Source organism: Nycticebus coucang, chromosome X (genome assembly GCF_027406575.1).
Source record: "Nycticebus coucang isolate mNycCou1 chromosome X, mNycCou1.pri, whole genome shotgun sequence".
Classification (NCBI taxonomy): Eukaryota; Metazoa; Chordata; class Mammalia; order Primates; family Lorisidae; genus Nycticebus; species Nycticebus coucang.
The window spans coordinates 60,684,488-60,708,884 of NC_069804.1; the positions used below are offsets into that span (position 1 = coordinate 60,684,488).

At 42.4% G+C, this 24,397-nt stretch overlaps 1 protein-coding gene across 18 annotated transcripts in view; it reads right to left on the reverse strand.

Moving 5' to 3' along the window:
• Positions 1-13,029: 13,029 nt before the first annotated feature.
• HUWE1 (HECT, UBA and WWE domain containing E3 ubiquitin protein ligase 1) overlaps positions 13,030-24,397 on the reverse strand; it is a 163,953-nt gene continuing 152,585 nt past the window's right edge. For 17 of the 18 annotated variants that reach the window (XM_053581182.1, XM_053581185.1, XM_053581190.1 and 14 more), the window contains 14 exons: positions 23,951-24,083; positions 23,499-23,701; positions 22,739-22,866; positions 21,349-21,445; positions 19,700-19,855; positions 19,116-19,361; positions 18,615-18,732; positions 17,955-18,095; positions 16,652-16,939; positions 16,417-16,522; positions 15,607-15,724; positions 15,111-15,292; positions 14,625-14,815; positions 13,030-13,656 (listed from right to left, as the gene is read on the reverse strand). In XM_053581182.1, the coding sequence (XP_053437157.1) occupies positions 13,554-13,656; positions 14,625-14,815; positions 15,111-15,292; positions 15,607-15,724; positions 16,417-16,522; positions 16,652-16,939; positions 17,955-18,095; positions 18,615-18,732; positions 19,116-19,361; positions 19,700-19,855; positions 21,349-21,445; positions 22,739-22,866; positions 23,499-23,701; positions 23,951-24,083 (2,210 nt within the window). In that variant the 3' untranslated portion in view covers positions 13,030-13,553. The remainder of the gene's footprint in view (positions 13,657-14,624; positions 14,816-15,110; positions 15,293-15,606; positions 15,725-16,416; positions 16,523-16,651; positions 16,940-17,954; positions 18,096-18,614; positions 18,733-19,115; positions 19,362-19,699; positions 19,856-21,348; positions 21,446-22,738; positions 22,867-23,498; positions 23,702-23,950; positions 24,084-24,397) is intronic. The other variant, XM_053581196.1, reaches the window with a different exon arrangement.

The following is a 24,397-nucleotide window of genomic DNA, read 5'->3' on the forward strand; positions in this document are numbered from 1 at the left end:
TTCAAAAATGAGTGCAGACGGTAAAATTGCTGGTCTTGAGAACCCACTATAAAAATATAATGCAAGAAGATGAGGAGAATGAAACAAAGATTTAGTTCATTCCCAAATCAGAAGGGGGGAGTGAGGAGGGACAAGAACCCCCTTATAACCCCTTGCCCTTGCTTGAAAGAAGGAAGTAAAGTAGCAAAAATAAAATTAAGGAAGGAACAAGAGTAGCTGCCAGTGTGGTGCCGTAATTATTGCCTGACCCATTGTCCAGGAATAAAATTGTTTCCCTATCCAGTCCATTGATCACTGTAACCGCAAGTGCTGTAATGCTATTTTCTGCTTCTGTAACAAACCGATTACAAAAAGTCGGTTGCTTGCTTGCTGGCTAGACTGCACGTAGCCCCTGATAGCATAGATAACTTACCCTATATAAACCCTTCCCTTTTCATGGCCAGTACTGTTCCCTCTGTATCCACGTAGAGGGGCAGTCAGTTGGCCAACCTAATAAAGACTTCTAAATTGGCTCTATTTAATTGGTGTCTCTGGTGGTCTTTTCAATCTCACACTTGGTAACATTGCTTGCTAGGTCACTTCATAATACCTTTTATTATCCTCCCTAACAATGAAAGTCTCTACCCCTTGCCATATAGACATATGAGAGGGTTGCCAGGAGGATATCAGGACACCTGGTAGCAAAGCCTGCTGGGAATACTAGACGAAAGTTACAAAGTATATGACGACTGAGACATGATTAGAATTCTATCTGTGACTCTAGGACTGATCACAGAAAAAACTGCAAAGAGCCTCAGGACTCAACAAAGACTCTCAATTTGCTATTTCAGCTAGTCCTAGATAACAGGCAGCACTAGATTTCCTACTGGCTAAACAAGGAAGAGTCTGTGCAGTGTTAAACACTACCTGCTTTATCTATATAAATACTTTAGGAGTTGAAAGCCAAGTAGAAAAAAATTCCCAACAATCTGTGTGGCTACAAAACATCTCTACTAGTGACACCACACCTGATTGGTTTTCAGGATTATTCACTTAGATCCTCTTCAGATCAGTATTGCAGTCGTCTTAAGCCAGGACTCTTCTTATCCTGGGGCTCATTATCTATTTTATAGTTTGCTGTTCATTTAAGTGCTAGGCTAAGACTGTAAGTGAGAGTACTAATGTCCAAACTTTAAGTCCACAACCAGATACTTCTGAATACTTGACCGACAACTGCAAAACAATTTCCTCCCTCTTACCTTAGGTTCAACTCCAACTATGCCCCTTGTCAGTAGGAAAAAGCCATATTTGTTACCTTTCCTTTTCTATCTCATTAGCCTACCCATCAGGAATTAGGTGGGATCAAGTCTAGGGGTTGGGGGTACTGGAACTACTGAAATTATTAAAGGGCTGCAATGTAGAAACTGTGGTAGGGGTTCAGCCATTGTTCTCTAGCTTTTTAAATCTATAATTATTTTCTATTCATGACTTATGTAACTGATGACCATAAGAATTGTAGCTTTCTATTTATTTATTTTCTGCAGTTTTTGGCAGGGGCCGTGTTTGAACCCACCACCTCTGGTATGGGGCTGGCGCCCTACTCCTTTGAGCCACAGGCGCTACCCAGATTTATAGCTTTCTAAATTGTTCCTATTGAGAACATCACCCTTGTGAAACCTAAGGCTACACTTTTAAATACCTTCCAGACCCTTCACTCCAGTGGACCAACCGACCCAACAAAACCAGTGGCCCATACCAAGGAACTGACTCAACTGGTCTTGTGACCTCCTTCCCAGGAAATTACTCAGCACAAGAAGACAAATTCTACAACCCCTTGATTTAAACCTCAACCCAACTCATCAGCAGTACTGATTTCCTAAACCTCTGCCTGCCAACCATTCTCAAAAAATCCCTGCCCCCTTCAGGCGGCACCTGTGGCTCAGTGAGTAGGGCACTGGACCCACATACCAAGGGTGGTGGGTTGAAACCCAGCCCCGGCCAAACTGCAACAAAAAAATAACCGGGTATTGTGGTGGGCGCCTGTAATCCCAGCTACTCAGGAGGCTGAGGCAAGAGAATCACCTAAGCCTAGGAACTGGAGGTTGCTGTCAGCTGTGTGATGCCACAGCACTCTACCAAAGATAATAAAGGGAGACTTGGTCTCTAAAAAAAAAAAAGAAAAAAAAATCCCTGCCTCCAAGTTCTTGGGGAGACAGATTTGAGTTGAGAGATTTCTCCTGTTTCCTTGCTTAGGCATCTGTTTTTAGAAAATCCCAAGATGGTATAGGAAAAACCACCCCCCCAAAAAAACCGAGATGGTGCCAAGAAACTAAAGATGACACAGACCAATGCAGTTTGGTGAGTTAGATGAGGTTATCAGAGGTTACTCACAAAGGGCTTTCATTCCTAATCAAGACAGGAATCTTCTGGTCACTCACTTCTGGGTGGCAGCAGTAGAGTAAGGTCCAAATTACCTGCCTATTTGTGTAGCCATAAATTTCTTTTTTATTATTATTATTAAATCATAGCTGTGTACATTAGTGCAGTCAAGGGGTACAATGTGCTGGTTTCATATACAATCTGAAATATTTTCATCAAACTGTTTAACATAGCCTCCATGGCATTTTCTTAGTTAATGTATGAAGACATTTGTATTCTGCATTTAGTAAGTTTGCCTGTACCCATTCTAAGATGCACCACAGGTGTGGCCCTACCAATTACCCTCCCTCTACCCCAACCTCCCACTCCTCTCCCCTCCCTTGGCCCTTTTCCCATATTCTTGTGCTATAGTTGGGTTATAAACTTCCTATGAAAGCTATAAATTAGCTTCACAGTAGGGCTGAGTACACTGGATACTTTTTCTTCCATTCTTGAGATACTTTGCTAAGAAGAATGTTACAGCTCCATCCATGTAAACATGAAAGAGGTAAAGTCTCCATCTTTCTTTAAGGCTGCATAATATTCCATGGTATATATGTACCACAATTTGCTAGTCCATTCATGGGTCGATGGGCACTTGGGCTTTTTCCATGACTTAGCAATTATGAATTGGGCTGCAATAAACATTCTGGTACAGATGTCTTTGTTATATTGTGATTTTTGGTCTTCTGGGTAGATACCTAGTAAAGGAATTATAGGATCAAATGGCAGGTCTATTTTTAGATCTCTGAGTATTCTCCAAACATCCTTCCAAAAGGAACGTATTAGTGTGCATTCCCACCAGCAGTGTAGAAGAGTTCCCTTTTTTCCACATGCACGCCAACATCTCTGGTCTTGTGAATTTGTGATATAGGTTAATCTTACTGGAGTTAGATGGAGTTAGATAATATCTCAAAGTAGCTTTTATTTGCATTTCTCTGATAATTAAAGATGATGAGCATTTTTTCATATGTCTGTAGGCCATGTGCCTGTCTTCTTCAGAGAAGTTTCTCTTCAAAGCCCTTGCCCAGCCTGCAATGGGATCACTTGTTCTTTTCTTGCTTATATGTTTGAGTTCTCTGTGCATTCTGGTTATTAAACCTTTGTCGGAAACATAACCTGCAAATATCTTCTCCCATTCTGAGGGCTGTTTGTTTTCTTTACTTACTGTGTTCTTGGCTGTGCACAAACTTTTTAGTTTGATCAGGTCCCAGTAGTGTATTTTTAATAGTGTTTTAACTGCCTGAGGAGTCCTCCTCACAAAATATTCACCCAAGCCGATTCCTTCAAGAGTTTTCCCTGCACTTCCTTCAAGTATTTTTATAGTTTCATGTCTTAAGTTTAAATCTTTTATCCAGTGAGAGTCTATCTTAGTTAATGGTGAAAGGTGTGGGTCCAGTTTCAGTTCACCAGCCAGTTCACCTAGCACCATTTGTTAAATAGGGAGTCTTTTCCCCACTGAATGTTTTTAATTGGCTTGTCAGAGATGAAATAATAGTAAGTAGCTGGATTCATCTCTTGGTTCTCTATTCTGTTCCAGACATCTACCTCTCTGTTCTTGTGCCAGTACCATGCTGTTTTGATCACTATTGATTTATAGTACAGTCTCATGTCTGGTAGTGTGATTCCTCCTGCTTTGTTTTTATGGCTGAGGAATCTCTTGCCTATTCGAGGTTTTTTCTGATTCCATATAAAATGAAGTATTTTTTCAAGATCTTTAAAGTATGAAAATAGAGCTTTAATAGGAATTGCATTAAAATTATATATTGCTTTGGGTAGTATGTTGATCTGTTGATTCTTCCCAGCCATGAGCATGGTATGTTTTTCCATTTGTTAACATCTTCAGCTATTTCTTTTCTTAAAGTTTCATAGTTCTCTTTGTAGAGATCTTTCACGTCCTTTGTTAGGTAAACTCCCAAATATTTCATCTTCTTTGGCACTACAGTGAAAGAAATAAAGTCCTTGACTGTTTTTTCGGCTTGGCTATTGTTGATATATATAAAGGCTACAGATTTATGGGTGTTGATTTTGTAGCCTGAGACATTGCTGTATTCCTTGATCATTTCTAAAAGTTTTGTAGTAGAATCCCTGGTGTTTTCCAGATATACAATCATATCATCTGCGAAGAGTGAAAGTTTGATCTCTAATGACCCTATGTGGATACCCTTGATTGCCTTTTCTTCCCTAATTGCAATGACTAAAACTTCCATTACAATGTTAAAGAGCAATAGAGATGTGTGGTGCCTGTGGCTCAAGGAGTAGGGCGCTGGTCCCATATGCTGGAGGTGGCGGGTTCAAACCTAGCCCTGGCCAAAAACCAAAAAAAAAAAAAAAAAGAGCAATAGAGACAATGGGCAACCTTGCCTGGTTCCTGATCTAAGTGGAAATGATTTCAATTTAACTCCATTCAATACGATATTGGCTGTGGGTTTGCTGTAGATGCGTGGCCTCTATTAGTTTAAGATGTCCCTTCTATACCAATTTTCTTAAGTGTTCTGATCAGGAAGGGATGCTGGATATTATCAAAAGCTTTTTCTGCATCAATTGAGAGAATCCTATGGTCTTTATTTTTTAGTTTGTTTATATGCTGAATTACATTTATAGATTTACATATATTGAACCAGCCTTGAGACCCTGGGATAAATCCCACTTGGTCATGGTGTATAATTATTTTGATGTGTTGTTGGATTCTGTTTGTTAGGATCTTATTGAATATTTTTGCATCAATATTTATTAGTAATATTGGTCTATAATTTTCTTTTCTTGTTGGGTCTTTCCCTGGTTTAGGGATCAAGGTGATGTTTGCTTCATAGAATGTGTTGGGTAGTATTCCTTCTTTTTCTATATTTTGGAAGAGTTTTAGTAATATAGGCACTAGTTCTTCTTTAAAGGTTTGGTAGAATTCTGACGTAAAGCCATCTGGTCCCGGGCTTTTCTTTTTAGGGAGATTTTGTATAGTTGATGCTATTTCAGAATTTGATATAGGCCTGTTCAACATTTCCACTTCATTCTTCCTAAGTCTTGGTAGATGGCGTGCTTCCAAGTATTGGTCAATTTCCTTCAGATTCTCATATTTCTGAGAATAAAGTTTCTTGTAATATTCGTTAAGGATTTTTTGAATTTCTGAGGAGTCTGTTGTTATTTCATCTTTGTCATTTGTGATTGATGAAATTAGAGATTTTACTCCTTTTTTTTTTGCTGGTTAGGTTAGCCAAAGGTTTATCTATTTTATTCACCTTTTCAAAAAACCAACTTTTCAATTTATTTATCTGTTGTATAATTCTTTTGTTTTCAATTTCACTTAATTCCTCTCTAATTTTGGTTATTTCATTTCTTCTGCTGGGTTTGGGGTTGGAATGTTTTTCCTTCTCCTGTTGCTTGAGACGTCCCATTAAGTTGTTAACTTCCTCTCCTTCCATTTTCTTGAGGAACACTTGCAGTGCTATAAATTTCCCTCTTAGGACTACCTTTGCAGTATCCCAGAGGTTCTAATAATTCATGTCTTCATTATCATTTTTCTCCAAAAATTTGGTAATTTCCTTCTTAATCTTCTTATGACCCATCTATCCTTCAGCATAAGGTTATTTAGCTTCCATGTTTTTGTATGAGTATGCAGATTCCTGTTGTTATTGAGTTCAACTTTTATTCCATGATGGTCTGAGAAGATGCAAGGAATAATTTCTGTTCTTTTAAATTTGCTGAGGTTAGACTTGTGACCTAGGATGTGATTGATTTTGGAGTATGTTCCGTGGGCTGATGAGAAGAAGGTGTATTCAGTTTTGTTGGGATGAAATGTTCTGTAGATGTTTCTTAAATCCCGATGTTGAATGGTGAATTTTACCTCTAAAATTTCTTTGCTTAGCTACCTTTTGGACGATCTGTCCAACACTGCTAAAGGGGTGTTAAAATCCCCAACTACTATAGAACTTGAGGAAATCAAGTTGCTCATATCTGTTAGAGTTTCTCTCATAAATTGAGGCACATTCTGGTTGGGTGCATAAATATTAATAATTGAAATCTCATCATATTGAGTATTACCTTTAACGAATATGAAGCATCCATCCTTATCCTTCCTTATTTTAGTTGGTTTAAAGCCTATTGTATCTGCAAATAGGATTGCAATACCTGCTTTTTTCTGCTTTCCATTTGCCTGGAATATAGATGACCATCCCTTCTCCTTGAGTCTATATTTATATTTTTAGGTAAAATGAGATTCTTGTATGCAGCAGATACCTGGCCTGAGTTTTTGTATCCAGTCAGCCAATCTGTGCCTCTTTAAAGGACAATTTAAACCATTCACATTAATTGAAAATATTGATAAGCCTTTCGAAAGTCCTGTGGACATTTTTAATCTTTTTGCAACTGTGGAAGTTGGAATTGGATCAAAAGTTTCTGGGTGAGTTTACTTTTGTGGTAGAGGATTACGCTGGTCATTTTGGAGGATAGGTCTGAGAATGTCCTGGAGCACTGGTTTAGTTATGTCAAATTTATTCAACACGTGAATGTCATTAAAGTATTTAATTTCTCAATCATAAATGAAACTCAGTTTAGCTGGATACAGGATCCTGGGTTGAAAGTTATTTTGTTTTATGAGATTAAAAGTCGATGACCATCCTCTTCTAGCTTGAAAGTTTTCAGTAGAGAGATCTTCAGTTATTCTAATATTCTTCCCCTTGTAGGTTATGTTTTTCTTACATCTGGCTGCTTTCAGAATTTTCTCCTTCATATTAACTTCAGTGTAATTGGTTATGATGTGTCTGGGGGATGTCTTATTTGGGTTGAGTCGTGCTGGACTTCTGAAACTGTCTGCTATCTGAATTTCAGAATCTCTTGGCATGTCTGGAAAGTTATCTTTCATAATCTAATGAAGAAGAGACTCTGTGCCTTGTGAAACCACTTTGTCACTTTCGGGGATCCCTATAAGGTGAATATTGGTTTCTTGAAATTATCCCAGAGCTCTCTGAGAGAGTGATCAGTTTTTGCCCTCCATTTCTCTTCATCTTTGAAAGTTTGGGGGCGTTCGAAAGCTTTGTCTTCAATGTCAGAAATCCTCTCTCCTGCTTGCTCCACTCTGTTACTGAGGAATTCTACTGTATTTCTCAGATCTTTGAGGGCTGCAACTTCTTGTCTCAATGTGTCAAAATCTTTGGTCATTTCATCTTTAAATTCGTTGAATGCTTGAGATATCTTTTGGATTGCTGCTTGAAATTCTAATTCGATCTTATTTGCTATCCAGATTCTGAATTCAATTTCTGACATCTCAGCCATTTGTTTATGCATGGGATCTTGTGCTGTGTCTGCTTTGTTGTTCCCTGGGGAAGTTGATCTACTCTGATTATTCATAATGCCGGAGTTTTTCCGTTGATTCCGCCCCATTATTGTTTTTCACCGTTGCCTCTGGCCATCCTCAGAATTGGGGAGGTGGCTCTCCAAGATTAGACCCCAGTGGGATCACTCTATTGTTGCTGGATCTTTGTAGGGAGTGACCCCGTTTAGCTCCCCTGGGACTGCCCCTGCCAGGGAGTTCTGGCTGTGGGAGCAGCAACGAGTGTGGCACACCCAGATCCAGCAACAGGGTGGGGAATGGTGCACACGGTTCTGGGAGTACTTGGCACCTGGTGACTTTGGCACAGAGACCCCGGGGCTCCAGCATTCTCCAGCCAGGAGGAGGGCTCCGTGCAGAGGCAGTGAGGGCTCCGGAGGGAGGGCACGGGTCGTGCGACTTCCAGAGTCCCTGGCCAGACAGTTGGGGCCCCTGCAGAGGCAGCAAGTGTACAGGAGTGAGAATGTGAGTTGCATGGCTCCCGGAGTTCCTGGCCAGGGTGGGAAGAGGCCCAGGGAGTGGGAAGAGGTGCAGGGAGTGAGGCCATGCAGTTGCCAGTGGAGTCCCTGGCTGGGGCAGGCGTGAGGAGGCTCAGTGGGCACGGGGCAGGTGCCCCGTGTTTGTCAGTGGAGTCCCTGGCCAGGGTGGTCGTGGGTCACTGGGCCGTGCAGTTGCCAGCGGAGTCCCTGGCCTGGGTGGGTGTGTAGAGGCCCGGCTGGTGCAGGGCATGGGGTCTCACAATTGCCATCGGAGTCCCTGGGTTGGAGGGAGGCCCTGTGGGCGTGGGGCCATGCGGTTGTGGTGGAGTCCCTGACTGGGGCAGGCATGTGGAGGCCTGACATGCGTGGGGTGCATGGCTGAGCGGTTGCCAGTGGAGTCCCAGCAGGCATGGGCCGCATGGTTGCCGGTGGAGTCCCTCGCTGGGGTGGGCATGTGGAGGCCTGGCGGCACAGGCCACATGGTTGCCAGTGGAGTCCCTGGAGGGGGCAGGCATCTGGAGGCCTGGCGGGGCTGTTAGGCTGTAGGCGGACTCCCTGATGGGGAGTGGGGGGAGGCTCGGCATGGACCCCAGAGTCTCTTGTAGTGGGGCGCTTTGTCGGGCAAACAAGGAGGGGGGCACTGCTCAAGGACTTCCTCCCTCAGTCTCAGCAGGGGTTAGGCTTCTGGTTCATCAAGTAAGGGGGGAAGGGTGTAGTGGGAGTTCAGAATGGCAGGAAAGATTTTAGTTCAATTTTTCTACCTAGCAAGAGAGTGTTCAGAGTCAGTAGTGTCCCTCTGAGGAAGTAGTCCCCACTTCCCACAGCACTTACCAGTAGGGTGAGACAAGAGGTCCACAGTTCACCGCTTTTCTATAGAAAACCCGCAGGAGCAAACGAAGAGAAAAAAAGAAAGGAGACAGAAAAAAAAAAAAAAAAAAAAACCAGCTTTCTTGGGGGAGGGGATGGACACTTTTCCTTTCAGATCAACTTTGTACCTGAAGGTCGGTTTCTTGGAGTCGCAGCTTGTCTCAGCAGGTGACCTGCAGTTATCATTTCTCTCTCAGCCAGTCTTCAGCTTAATTGGGCTGTTTCTGGATGTTATCTTTCCTTTTGGATAGGAGCCTCTTTCGGAAGCTGTTTCCAGTCAGCCATCTTGCCCCTCCCCCCATAAATTTCTTTCTGGCAAGAGATGCAGAACTCTCACTGTCTCAAGTATATCAGCTTCCTCTGTGCAGCAGGCAATAGAACTCAGTTACATGGTGACACTCAAGATTCTCAGGGTTCCATGAGAAGACAGAGTACACCCTCCCCTCAAAAAGAGGTTATAAGTGCCTTTTCCTGTGTTCCTCAAGAGCCTCGAGGCCACCGGCAGTCTCCTTCAGGTCCCTTCATGGTCACTAGATCTGCCAAAAGACAAAATTAGAACAAATTTAAAGATCTCAGTTGGCTTTACTCGTGATTCTAGAATCAGGCAACACCTCATTCCATACAATTAGAGTTAAGTGTCCAGTGAGCTGAGCAGAATTTGGTTTTATAGACAGAGAAGGCATGAAGAAATCAGAAGCAAAGAACAAAGAGTGTATTAGTTGTTTAAAAGTCTTCTGCCAGGGCGGCGCCTGTGGCTCAAGGAGTAGGGCGCCAGTCCCATATGCCGGAGGTGGCGGGTTCAAACCTAGCCCCGGCCAAAAAAAAAATAAAAATAAATAAAAAAATAAAAAAAAATAAAAGTCTTCTGCCAGGCGCAGTGGCTCATGCCTGTAATCCTAGCTCTATGGGAGGCCGAGGCAGGGAGATTGCCTGAACTCAGTTCCAGATCAGCCTGAGCCAGAGCAAGGCCCCGTCTCTAAAAATAGCCAGGTATAGTGGTGAGTACTTGAGTCCCAGTTACTTGGGAGGCTGAGGGAAGAGAATCACTTGAGTCCAAGTTTTTAAGGTTGCTGTGAGCTATGATACCCTCGTACTCTAACAAGGGCAACAAAGGAAGACCTTGTCTTGAAAAAAAAAAAAAACAAAAAACAAAAAACAAAATGAGTTTTCTAAGTTGGGGATAGGGAGACCAAATGATAGAAATAACTGATTAGTTAATATCAAGTTACTTCAGGGTTCCTTTTTTGGTGCAAGAATTAAAGCAGAGGGAACTATATTGGGGGACACACAGTTGCTCTCCTAGACTCACATTTTGAGATGTGATCAAGGGGAAAATTTGTTAACAGGTAGCACCTCAATGAGAAAAAGCACGCAAAGGCAACGCCATGTGGGGTTATTTTTCTAACTAAACTTTTATTAAGCTTTTCTTTGAAGGCTGGAACCATTGAAGTCCTTATATCAGCTCTAAGTGCTGGATGGGGTAAAAAATGAGACTACAAGATTATTTGAACAGATTGGCAGACACAGAGGGAGAGACAACAAAAACAGACAGAAAGGTCTTCTGGAGAACTATTCAAATTATTTGCTTTAAAATTTATTAAAAAGGAGCTAAAACAATGAAATCAAAGTTTTAAATTGAGCTCCAGACTTGAAGAGTTAGAAAGGTTCACAAAATAAAATCCAATTAAAGATTTAAACTGACCTGTTTGGGAAATTGGCTGTTATCTCCCTCTCCTGATTTGTCAGTCAGGTTAGGTAATAATTTAGTTTTGGTTTGGTGAAATGGAACTTTAGCATAGGTGACTCCATTTCGATTTTTAGTCAGGCCCGAAGGGGCCTAGTACAGAAGCTTTGTCCAAAACAATGGCCTCCTATAATTTTTACTTAACAGGACTGATGTCTCCCATTATCTATCTCAAATGCTTTGTGACATTTAATAAGTTACATATCTCAAAAAGCTGTCATGAAACATTTCAGATATATAAAAGTTATAAAGTATCACGTACCAAGCACAGCTCAAGAAATAAAACATCACCAGTGTAGTTGAAGCCCTCTGTGTAGTGAAGCTCTTCCCGATTGCATCCTTTCCTTCTGTCCACTCCCCTATCCTTCCATAACTTTCCCTCAATGTTCTGCAAGATTTTGTCCTCAGTTTTCATGCTTCTCACATATACTATTTTACAGCTTTTAGTCTTATACCGTATGTACACAACCTTTTCTTGGATTATCCTTTCTTTGTTCAAGTTGGTTGATATACACACGCAGCTGATACATGTTCACTATCACACAGTATACCACTGTTTGAATTTATAACTCCTGTTGAACAATAAAGTTTATGAAATATTTTGTTCATTATAACTAGGTCTTCAGCTAGACAGTTTTAAGTTCCATTAACTTGATTCTCTTGGTTTGGCAAATGATTTATTTTCAACAATTATACCTTTGGTTTTATGCCTTACTGAAATGGTTAAACAGTGTAGAATAGCAGGGTAGTTTTACCACTAGCCACCTTATGTGATGTTGGCTGTTGTCTGAAACTACCTTATCAAGGTAGTATGTCTACCATTAAGTGTTACCATGAATGGTTAGTAAATGCCTTGGCATTTTTGTTATTTGACATTGAGGCAATGATTATACCAAACACATCCCAGAAGCAAATCTTACTTGATCATATTTCTCTCTCTAGCATACTATTAAGTATGCTAGAGCGATAAATATGTGCATCCCCAACCTGTGTAGTCCTTCTACATTCAAATTTATCTATCAGTGGTTTATTTTACTTTATTTCAAACCAGTTTTTGACAAAAATGGCTCTATTTATTTTTTTCCATTTTAAAATTCTGCTGGACTCTCAGCCTCACCTTAGGCCACCATTCTGCTATCTTTACTTTGGATGACCTTTCATTCTTCATCTTAACTCACACATAGCTTTGGGATTCAACTCAAGTTTAAGTGCACTGACATAGGAAAGCCTTTCCTGATCCTCCAGATCAGCTCAGGCACTTCTGCTTTGTGTTATCTAGAGATCCTTTTCTACATCTGTCAGAACTAATCACCATCTCCTGACTAGAAGCTTGAAAACAAGGACAAGTATGCTTCACTTGTCTTCTTAGTCCTCATAGCAGGGCCACGTACATGAAGAATGGGGAGTATTAAAAATAATAGTAAAAGGGATAGCCATGTGCTTCAGGACCAGGGGATCAGATTAAGGGGACACACTGTTGCTCTCCTAGACTCATATTTTGGGATGTGATCAAGGGGAAAATTTGTTAACAGGTAGCACCTCAATGAGAACGCAAAGGAAAACACCATGTGGGGTTATTTTTCTAACTAAACTTTTATTAAGTTTTTTATTAAGTTTTTCTTTGAAGGCTGGAACCATTGAAGTCCTTAGATCCTCTAAGTGCTGGATAGGGTAAAAAATAAGACTATAAGATCATTTGAACAGACTGGCAGACACAGAGGGAGACACAACAAAAACATAAAGGTCTTCTGGAGAACTATTCAAATTATTTGCTTCAAAATTTATTAAAAAGGAGCTAAAATAATGAAATAGGAGTTTTAAATTGAGCTCCAGACTTGAAGCGTTAGAAAGGCTCACAAAATAAATCAATTGGGTCGAGTTGAGCTCTCTGAATGCTTTGTACAACCTGCTACAGTTTGTCCTCCTGGAGCAAGGTCATGCTTTGTCCTTGTTTACAATCTCTTAACACTATCCCAAAGTACACAGCTCATTCTACAAAAGACACCCCCACCACCAATTTCTGGTGGTTGCCAATCTCTCCTGTGGGTTAAATGATTTTAAAAGAGGAAGCCACACTAGTGGTAGAGGCAGGTAGCCGAGTGTGTAGGAAAGAGATGGTTTTCTGAAGAGTCCACTTGGATCTTTCTTCCAGATGTCTAGCACGTGATTAAGAGTTTTTTTTTTTAAGTTAAAAAAAAAACTCCATTGTGAAAAGTGAGTTATGAAGAGTGCTCTTTATTTGAAACCTCCACAACACAGACGCCAATCTTGTCTCGCATTGAATCATTAGCTGTGCACATCAACACATTCCAAGCACAAATTAAGAAATGCAAACAGAACAAAAAAATATATATATATATATATAATTTTTTCCCCTATCCAAAGGTTTCAAGTCTCAATGCAGCAAATCCTTCTGAACACAGAATCTGAGGAGCACACTGTTCAAACAGTGGGACAAACAGGTCCCCGCAAAGGCTATTGCCTTTTAAACACATGGGGTAGGGATTATGGACGGCATGGAAAGAGGAGAGGTGGTGAGTAAATGGGAAAGGGGGAGAGAGAATGAGCAGGGAAGAGGAACAGGTATGCGCTAGGGAAGACGGGGCAGCTGGGACACACACTTGGTGAGTTGGTGGATTTCATTTATTGGTTTTTGACAATTTCTTTCCGGTTCTTCTTTAATTTCCCCCCTCCCCAGGTCCAACAACGGTAGAAAAACTCCACACAGGTGGGCAAGGCCTTATTAGGCCAGCCCAAAGCCTTCAGAGCACTCCTGGATGGCCAATAGTAGCATGTGACGGAGCTTCTCAAAGCTCTCATAGGCAGGCAGGTCCAGCTGATTAAAACTAGGGAAAGAAAAAAGATCACTCTGTGACCAAAGATGATAGATAAGAAAATCCCTGTGTTCCCATGATGTTCACTGTTCCTTCCCCTGAGGGAAGATACTTCTTGCTGACTCCCAATCTTGTCCCCACTCAGTTTGCCCTCCTTTCTCTGGCTCCAAAACTGGCCATTAGGCATCAAAGACACAAATCTGACCCTGTTACTCCTCCCTTTGACACTACAGCCTTGCCTACAAGCTCAAGAGAAAGCTCTAAAGAGGTACTGAAGGCTGGGTGCTGTGGCTCGTACCTGTAATTCTAGGAGGCCAAGGCAGGTGGACCACCTGAGGAAGAGTAAGACCTTGTCGCTACTAAAAACAGAAAAACTAGATGGGCGTAGTGGTGCATATCTGTAGTCCCAGCTACCCGAGAAGCTAAGGCATGAGCATTTCCTGAGCTCAAGAGTTTGAGGTTGCTGTGAGCTATGATGCCACCACACTCTACCTAGGGTGATAGAATGAGACTTTCTAAAAAAAAAAAAAAGGTGTTCAAGGTCATTGGTGATCTGACCTCTGTTGAGTTCTTTAGCCTTCTGCTCCCTGCAACTCCTCTTTGCTCCAGACACACTGAGCCCTGGAACACACAATGCTCCCCTGTGGTGGTGCTTACTGCTAATGTCATCCCAGCCCCCACCCAGAGGTGGGGAACCTGCGGTCTTAAGGTCACATGTGGCCTTCTGGGTCCTTAAATAAATCCTTTCAACTGAATCCAAATTGTATAGAACAAAGGGTACAGCAGAGAAAGCAGCAGATTTTCTTGCCTCCTTTGGTGCTTTAAAAAAGAATAAGCTTGAAATTAAAAGGCCACAGGTTCCCTACTCACGCCAGGGTCCAGCACTGGGCTAGATCTGGGTTCCAAACTTTGGGTAGGGGCCTAGAAGTATCAAGTATACAAGCTCAGTTTAAATGCTGAAAATGAACTCTCCATCTTACCATGTGTGAGCTGAAGGCAGGCGATCTGTGGACCTGTCATCTCGATGGATCTGAAACTTCTGAATGCCATTCATGCCTTCAAGGGCAGCAAAGCCTTGCAGGGGGACCTTCGAAGTACCTGTGACAAACTGGAGGAACTTGGCACGATCAGCTTGGTCAAAAGAACGCAATGCTCTCCAAAACCACTGGATCTGCCGGAAAGGACACAAGAAGCCAACATTAGGGAGAGAGCTTCTAGTGGGATGGAATTTGGAAAACAGTGCTACACTTGGGAATCTCAGGCAATTCCCTTCTGTTTAACGGACTCATTCAGTCCCTTTATTTGTAAGAGACAAGAATATCACCTGAAAATATGTTCCAGAAGAACTTAAGAGTTAGATATAGCTGAAGTATCATCCACAACCCCCTTCCTCTAAGAGTACTACTTTATTATCACACAAATCTGCACTACCTAGGGTAAGGGGGCTGATGCTAGTAGCAGCTCACCTGAATAGAATTGGACTGGTACTTGTGGTATTCAGTGTTAGATTTCAGATCATCAATGTCGATGGTAGGCAGTCCCGATATGAGAAGCTCTAACTCCTGCTCAGTAAAGATGGAAATGAGGCGCTTTGGAATGATTTCATAGAATCCCTCTAAGAAAGCTGCCAGCTGTTTGCGGATGGCTCCTGGAAAGAGAACCAAAAGGCCACATAGGTTTTAAACTCACACAACTTTAACGAGGCCAGAGATCCCCAATCTGGCTCTTCATGCTACCAGATGCTAACTGATCTGCCTAACTCACCAACTACTCTGTTTCTAGGCCTCTATATGAGCAAGTGGATGACATTAATTATTTTCGATCAGGTGTTTTGATTCCTTTTGTGCAAGGCATTTGTGGCTGTGTCACAGGGGAAGAGAACAATAAATGCTTGTGAAATGAATAAAACCAGACTTCTTCCCATATTGAGCTACTAGGGGGTCTAAAGGCCATTTACCCTACCTGTCATTCTCATCTGGCACACCAGGTGTACATATTCCTTCTTATTCTCCTCTGTTACCAAGATGTTAGCCCCATTGGGTTTGAGGTCACGAACTTCACAGACTCCAAACTCCTGGACCTAGAACAACCAAAATACCAATCACACATATCAGGCTTGATTTAGGATGGGAGACACCTAGGAACACACCCTAAACTCTTTACCATGTCCTGGGCAGAGAGATAAAGCCAAGTCCATACAAAACAGTCATTCTCCTGATAGACAAAGGCTGAGGGAAGGAAAGAGGGACATCACTCTTTGGCCTTAAGAGAGGTAAGTCAGACAGTAAGGCAGCCATCAAAGATAAAAGAAAAAAAAAGGCATGGCTAACACATGTAAAGTGACACAACACAATCATAATGTGGGAGAAGAGTAAACTTAAAAACTTCTGTTTTTTATTTATCTCTATTTGTATTATTTTTCTACAGTGAACTACCTTCAGGAATGAAGAATTATGCATGGGAGCATTTTTTTTTTTATTTCAAGGCAAGATTTACTGCTTTACAAACACAAACATGACACAGGATACTTGTGCATGGAAGCATTTTTTTTTACAAAGGAAAAACTAGAAAATAATCTGAATTGTTTTTATTTATTTATTTTTTTGGTCATGTCTCTTACAAATATTCACTACTCTCTGTCTGGTAGGGCATTAAAAAGTCAAGATGCTTCCTTGAAATTATGAGAGGTTATCTGGTGTCAATTCTCAGGTGATCTGGGATGGGTCTCCTAGACTGGTTTAGATGTGCAGTCATCAGGATTTCCTGACCTACCTCAGTGCTGAAGGTGAGGTCATAGCCTAGTGTGGAAACATCATTTTCAAGCAGATAAACCAGGCCCTGGTAGAAGTGGTAATCTTCACTCTCCATATCTGTGTATCTAGAAAAAACATAATTACGGTTATGGGTTGGAGGTGTGAGGGAGAAGAGGCAGCAGAGGGATGGAACAAAAGAAAAAAACATGATCCCTAGGACTGAGACCAGTCCCAAGACTATGTTACATCCTCACCTGACAGACTTTCCCAAGATGTGTTTGTAGAAGGACCGAGTAAAGTAGCACTCCAGGAGGCGGTTGTCATATACAGCTTTGGCCACAATGCGTCCAACAAATTTGAAGTAGCTGAGGTGGTTGGGGTTGCAATGGGAAGATGGATTGATGGTATAGGTGACTCGATCACCAGGTGAGGTACGGAACAAGGCATACATAGGATTAAACATCTCTCGAGAGATGATCATATACCACTCCCGCAGGAGCCCTCCAGCATCCTGCCCTTCTTCTCCTTCAAACACTATATACCTGCATAAGAGAGCAAAAACAGAAAAGAGATGTGCAGAAGCCCACAACCAATCCAGTCATTCATGCAGCATTACCCAAGTGAGAGGCTGTGAAGCAGTCTTTAGGGAGTATACTATCAGATGAACAGTGTCAAGAAGAGCACAGAGTTGGGGAGGGGATCCGGGACCAAAAAGAGCATCATTGACAGAGATGCCATCCTGAACTATTAGTAAAGCTTCACCAATATTCCAGAAAACACCAAAAGGAAAGGCATAAGAGGCCTAAATGAGGCCTCATTTAGTTGGAAGTGGTGAGAAAAGTGCTGTTTAGAGAGCACTAAGCCTAGTGTACTTTCTTCTAAGCTACCCTGTTTCCCCGAAAATAAGACATTCTCCAAAAATAAGACCTACTGACAGCAAAGATAAAATGTCCCCTGAAAATAAGACCTAGTGCATCTTTGGGAGAACACGGGGAAACAGGGTATCTGGAGGAGCATGGCATAGTCTACTCAGAAAGACTGACTTCTTGTGTTATGGCATAGATGGTTACCCAACTTAACAAGGGAGAGGGACTAATCAAACTATTTCAATAGATCTCTCAATCCATCAGCTTCTATACTTAGTCTTGCAAACCACCAACTTCCTCTAATGGCTTCAGACTCACCAATAAGCAGTTACCAATTTGGTGGAGGCAACTCATACAAGGGCAGACTTCCCCTAACCTAGGGGACCATTTGCTCAGCAGGTTTCCCATTCCTAGTGTAACAATGGTGAAGCTCCCACCACAAAGCCATCAGGTATATCCTTGGAAATACTAAAGACTTTCCTGTCTGTTTGGAAATTATTGGCTATCTCAGCCAAAGGACCAGCCAGCATACCAGGCTCAGAAGGCAAGAAGGGGACAGCTCAGTGAGATTATCTAAGTCACATTCCTAGGGGGAATTCCAATTGGGGAGGCAATACCTCCCTACATTTCAGACTGGAGTACGCCACCACTCCCCTCATCCCAAGTCTTTTTCTCAGTTTGGGGCCCTTACAATCGATTCTTCATTTCTTCAGGAGATTTGCGATGTAGCTCACGATAGGAGTCTTCAAATACATGGTCACGACGGACATGCACAGCCATATCTTCTTTCCGGAGCCCCTCATCTAAACGCTCTAGCTCTTGGCGGAAATATCTTGGGAGGTGTGAAAGGAAGGAAAATAGGATTGAGGTAACAGAGCAAACAATGATGCTCCCTCCATCCTCCAAACACTGATTTCTACTCCGCACTTGCTTGGGAAATGCCTAGTTAGGAGAGGTAGATCATTCTGAATAAAGGCCCACAGAGCCATGCACATACATAGGAAGGAGAAGAGAAGTAGGGATGACTTTAAGAGTGTTGTGGAAGCCATGTAAGCCGTACTATGAGCATACCACAGCCACTTGCACCACCTTAGACATTAGAATTGGACTTCAGAAATCATGTGACTATCACTTTGCTAATAAAAAATGGAGATAGGGTAAAGACCAGGAAATATTTAGGTACAGTGACCATTAGTGGCACAGTTGAGTCTCTTCCCGCCTTAGCAGCTTCATTTCAAATGCCGCCACCAAGGGAAACTTCAAGTCTCAGAAGTAATTTTGGCTCCTTTATGGGAAGGGAGATGCCATCTGGCAAAGTCTCATCAGCCTTCACAACATCTCGGGTACATACTTGCGCTTGACATCAAAGTCGAGGACACGAATGTAGTCTACCAGGACGGCAAAAGGCCCATCAGCAAGGTGAGTGGTGGACTGCCGTAGGATCTGGTTTAGCACAGTGCGGTGAGTCTCTGAGAAGAGAAATGAAAGTAGGAATCAGCACATAATGGGTACCAGAAGGCTTCAAGATGGCCAATCAGCTAGCAACTCTTTTTTTCTTTGTTCAGTGGTCTAAAAATGAATAGTCAAACGCAGGGCTAGCCTTGAGGTGTGAATGTGAATCTGAGCATTTCTGTCCCTGCTTGACTTCCCATGTCCTCAGGATAAAATCCAAGCCCCTTAAAGTGGCCCATAAGGGCTTCCCCAGCAGACTTCATTAGGCTCACTTTTTGCCCCCCTACACATGTTATCTCTCTCACCTTCTTTATACTAAATCAGGTAAGGACAAATTGTATGAAATGATCCTGAATAATGTGAAACCTCCTACATCTGGGGGCCCAAGAGGTCTCTGTACCTGCAAAGCGAAGGAACTTCTGTGTGTCAGGGGGCAGGCTTGAGGAGATGTGCATAGATGAGGGCTCCCGGGAGAAGAATGGGTCAAGGGAGGAAGGAGTGGCTGGGGTTAAGGGGGCAGGAGATAGTGGAGGAGGCTCGTCCTTGATGTGTGCCAGCTGGCTCTCACGGGTGTCTCGGACAGGAGGCTTACTCTCCCGTTCTGTGGCATGTACCAGAAAGAAGGCCTCAACGGCAGGCTGTAGCACTGTGGGTAGGAATAACAGGGTGGTGACATTTTATTTACAAAATTCAACATACAAACCTTTTTGCCTTCGTAAACAAATTACAAAAATAATATAAAAAAGAAATAACAAACACTTGCAAGGAAATATAATGGTAGAATAAGCCACAGTGGAAGTCAGAACTTCTTTGAAAGCAAAGAAAAATGAGATAAGTGAGGAGTTACAAAACAATTCTCCTTTGCATTCTCATTATAGAGACCCTGAAGGAGAGGACTAACCTGAAAGGAAAAAAATTAAAGGGACAGAAAGAGCCCCAGAGTCTACAGTGGGTTGAAACCTGGGCCCTTCAGATACCACTCACCTAGCACTGCATGCTGGTCATGGGATTCCTCCAGTTCCTTTAAACATTCCCCCAGCATGTCCCACAGCTCATCCAGGCTTAGCTGCTCACTGAGCAGGGGCAACTCAGGTGGCCTCTCCTCCTTTTCTTTCTCCCCCTGTGGGATTCCATCAGAGGCTACAGAGCACAGATAAGAGAGACTCAGAAAGGTTTTGAGGTTCCTCCTCCACTGAAGATTTTTCCCAGACCACATGCAAATGCATTGGCTACTAAAAAGATCAAGTAGACAGGCTCACTGGTTGCTGAGTGTTACTGGGCAACACATAAAAGCAAAGTCTAGTCCTATACTGGATGGTATTGAAATTTAAACGAGATAAAATTAAATCAATGAACTCAAGCCAGGTACAGTGGCTCGTGCCTATAATCCTAGTGTTTTCGGAGGCTGACATGGGCGGATTGCCTGACCTCATGAGTTAAGAGACCAGCTGGAGCTAGAGCAAGACCCATCTCTAAAAATAGCTGGGTGTTGTGGTAGGCACCTGTAGTCCCAGCTACCCAGGAGGCTGAGGCAAGAGATTAACTTGAGCCCAAGGGTTAGAAGTTTCTGCAAGCTATGATGCCAGGGCACTCTACTGGGAGGTGACAAAGTGAGACTCTGTCTCAAAAAACAACAATGAACTCACTTCCTCAGTTGTACTAGTCACATGTCAAGTGCTTAATAGTCACATGTAGCTACTAATTACTGCAAAGTCCTATTGGACAATGCTATTCATTGCTTCTTTATCTCCCCAAGTACTTATTACCTAAGTAATACAACAATGGCAGAATTTTGGATAGTAGCCATGCAGTTTACAAGGTATGTTTTAGGACAGCATCTTCTTTGAATTCTGACAGTTCCCTTGGAGATGGGCTGCCTTTATTCTATTTTCTCTTGTAAAACAGGGCCAGGACTTAAAACTAGCAGCAAAACCCTGCTTACCTTCTGGGCAGGGATCCCTATACATATACCTGCTCCATATGGATTTCTTCTTGATTTTTTCTCTCGGTCATCTACCCAAATCCTGACTATTCTTCAATGATCTGACAGCCCTAGGTTTGAATTGTGGCTAAGGCACTTGTAACTCGTGTGATCTTGGGTTAAAGAGGATCGATAGAGAACTTTTCCAAAGTCCTAATGAATAATACATAACTTAATATAGCATTTCAAAAATGGATGTCCAAAAAGAACACTATTCCACAGGAATGTAGTAAAAGGGTGCCAAAAAGTATTCTATGCATTACTAACTTTGATAAATGCTGCTAATAGCATTCACCGCGTGCCAGGTATTTCTCTAAGCATTATACATGCATTAACTCATTTAATACTAACCACTATGAACATCCCTATTTTAAACAAGGAAACTGAACAAAGAATTTTGTCACAGGTCCCAGAGCCAATAAAAGGGGGAGCCAAGATTCAAAACACATGCTGTCTCCTATTAGTTTCTTTACTACAGGAATTGCAGTGTGTTTTGGTTGCCCAACACCTGTTACCATTTACAGAAACCAGAAGTCAATGGAACAAATTGGAAAACACTGAGCTTATGTATATTGAGAGGAGGGGATCCAGCATACATTCGGTAAGATTGGCTCTCCCTTTTGCTTGGCTAGCAACAGGAGGTAGTACTGACCAATGGATTGAGTATCCTGAGCATTAGGAGATGGCTGGTCCACATCCATGGGTGACTCCTCCCTCCGGACAGATGCTTCTGACTGGTTAGACTCCGACTGGATAAAAGGGAAACAAAGTCACATAAAGGGTGCAACTCTAGTTTCCTCAGGGACAGGCTACAGGCTGGCATTTGTATATCTCACACGCTGAGCTTAGACATAAAGCTTCCAATATTTGGTTAGGAAACTCTGTAGTGTAGCTCTCCAGGACCAAAGACTGCTATTTCCTATCTCTTTTGCTGTCTTCCACCCTAAGATTACAAGCTCTTCCAAAGAGTTCCCTATATGTCTGTACTTCCTACAGTCTACTCTAGACCTGTACTCAGTCACAACCAGCCTCCTGTATACAGACTGCAAATCTTCTGGAAAAGGTGTTCTCTGTGTGTGTTTGTGTGTGTATGTATGTATGCATGAAACTCAGATGTGTGGAAGGAGGTTTGTTCTTTGTTTCTGTTTGCTCAAAAAAGAAGAAATAATAGAGGAATTAAAGCAGCATCTCATGGGTGAGATTATTTAAAAAGCCAACATCTTATCAGATGATAGGAAAGAGACTGGGCAGAGAAAATACTCATTCTAGAATTACAGCTCTTTTTTTCCCTTTCTACCTTTCTGGAGTCACTGTCCCCAAATTCTAGGCTTTCCCAGCCTGCCCAAGAAACCATACTATAAAACAGTAATTATAGACAAAGAAAAACCAGGTCTCAGGATATTTTTATTTCCTGGATCTTGGGAAGATGATTTGCATGTTTCAAGGACAGGAATAAAAATAGAGTGCCATACCATACATATGGGATTGTTAGGTTTTTATTGAAGCCACTCTATGCTGGGACTGTAACGCTGAACTGGCTACTGAAGCACCTGAAGGTTTCCTCCTAAAAGAGCCTGAGTGCCTAGGTACTAAGAGGTTATGGAGAATAGAGGCAGAGGTCAGCATGGAAGGAGCAGCCATACACAAAAGTGGCAAAATGTAATGTGTACCAAGCTTGAGGGAGTTTCACGGTTAGGATTCCTGATGTCTCTGATGTATCTGCATTATTCCATGAGACTGAAAAAAATCTTCATCCCACATCCCCTCAGAACCCAAGCACTTAGCATTAGGCAGTTTGCAAAAGCGCCACTGTTGAATGGATAGCTGGGAGTGGGGTATGATGGCCAAGCTTTGAATCAAACCAAACCAGTAAACCAATCAATAAACAGGATCAACAGAAAGCACCCTTTTTCCTAGAAGCATTCATATATCAAACTTAATGCAAAAGCATACAGGGTAAGGGCAGTGAAACCCCACTGATGATGTGGTGGGGGGATAAAGGGAAAGACAAATGAATGAGGGGCCACAGGCATCATGCTAACCGTTGCTGCTTGTTGCTGTCTCCGCGCCCTTTGACCCTCACGTACCATTTGTATAATGGCATCAGCCTCAGCCTCCAGCTGCCGAACAGCTGCCTGGATGCTGCTAGCTGAGCCTAAACCGGAGGAACCTGGGAGAGAAAAAAAAAAAAAAAAAAAAAAAAAAAAAAAAGAAAGAAAAAAAGGAAGGCAAGATATAAAATGTAGGAAGAGGGGATGCCCAGTATTCTCTCTCTTATCTCCTGGGTTGCCACAGGGCATCTTGCTAAAGTTTAGTTCAGGTAGCTTCAGAGTACTCATCATCAGGCACTAAGATTTACCACTATAGATAAGGGCAGGGGGAGTGGTGCTAGACAGATGGTTTTATGTATTAAGGTTCTGTGGAATAGAAGGAAAATGTCAGGGAAGATGACTTGGCAGGCCATGCCTGAGGCAACCTGGCTGCAGTGTTTTAGTTAAGACAGGATCATGGAAAGAGAAAGGAGGTGTACTCAGTGAGTTATGTCTTGCTCAGCAAAAGGGTGATCCCATCTTCTTTGCCAGATTTCCACTCCCCATAATTCCTACTTCCCCTAACGGATTTCTTATGTGGACAAGCTTGAATGAGATACAAAATAGCGCCATCAACATTTTAAAAGGATAGTCATTTTCCTTTTGGAAAGGTCAAACAGGAAGGAGACAGAATTTTATTAAGTCCTACCCTTCCAGGAACTCTGGCTTCACCACCAACCCTGCCCCTCAACTGGATACTCTAGTTCCATACCTAGCCTGCCTGTCTGCTTGGCTTTCTTGTTAGCTCGGCGTGTGTCGTCCCGGAGCTGGATGATGACCTGTAGTACCCTCAAGAAGAACTTCTGAGTAGATGTCTTCGATGTCAACATGGACATAGAAGGCAGCTGGAGCTCCCGGCCACCCAACGGTCGTTTTTGAGATGCCACAATTACCACATTCTCAGCCATGTCAAACCTGGATAGTGTAGACACAGCTTGTGTATACTGACAGTATCAAAGCACAGATACTCAGAGAAAGCAGGGCTTCCTAGTGTCAACCACAGGATAAGGAACTTCAGAAGAAATCTTACAAGTGGGAAGAAGTGGAAAAAATTGGGCCATGTGTGTACAAGACAGAAATGAAAATTGCCCAGAGAAATAAAAAAAGCCACTTTTCAGAATGTCCCAGATTTGAGCCCCTGGCCTAAGTGTGATTACCACCCACCTGCTCTGCATTTTGCCTTTCAGTTTGGTGGTCTGTGGCTGCTCCTCAGGAAGGCCATCAGGAGAGAGGGTCTCACACTGAGCTCGCCGCTGCTGTTCTAGGTTGTATTCCCGTAGCTCGGCTAGCAAGGTACCTGGGTAGGCAGAAAAGTCAGCAAGCATTCAGAGACTTCCCAAATCTTTCCTGGAAACCTGCCCAGGCCACTCACTCCCTTTGCTCAGCTGCAGAGTAAGAAGAATTTTGCTTTATTCGTGTTATTATGTGTGCTCATGAATCAATCACCTGGGACTACCAATTTATCTTGTCATAGGAATATGTTCAATCTACATAAAATTTAGATTGGTATAGAGGGAAAAAAGTATCTCTTTTGGAGCCAGACAGTCTGTGGTCTAAATTGTGTATATCTCTAGAACTTACCCAGAGTTTTTGTGGTGATCTCAGGCAAAT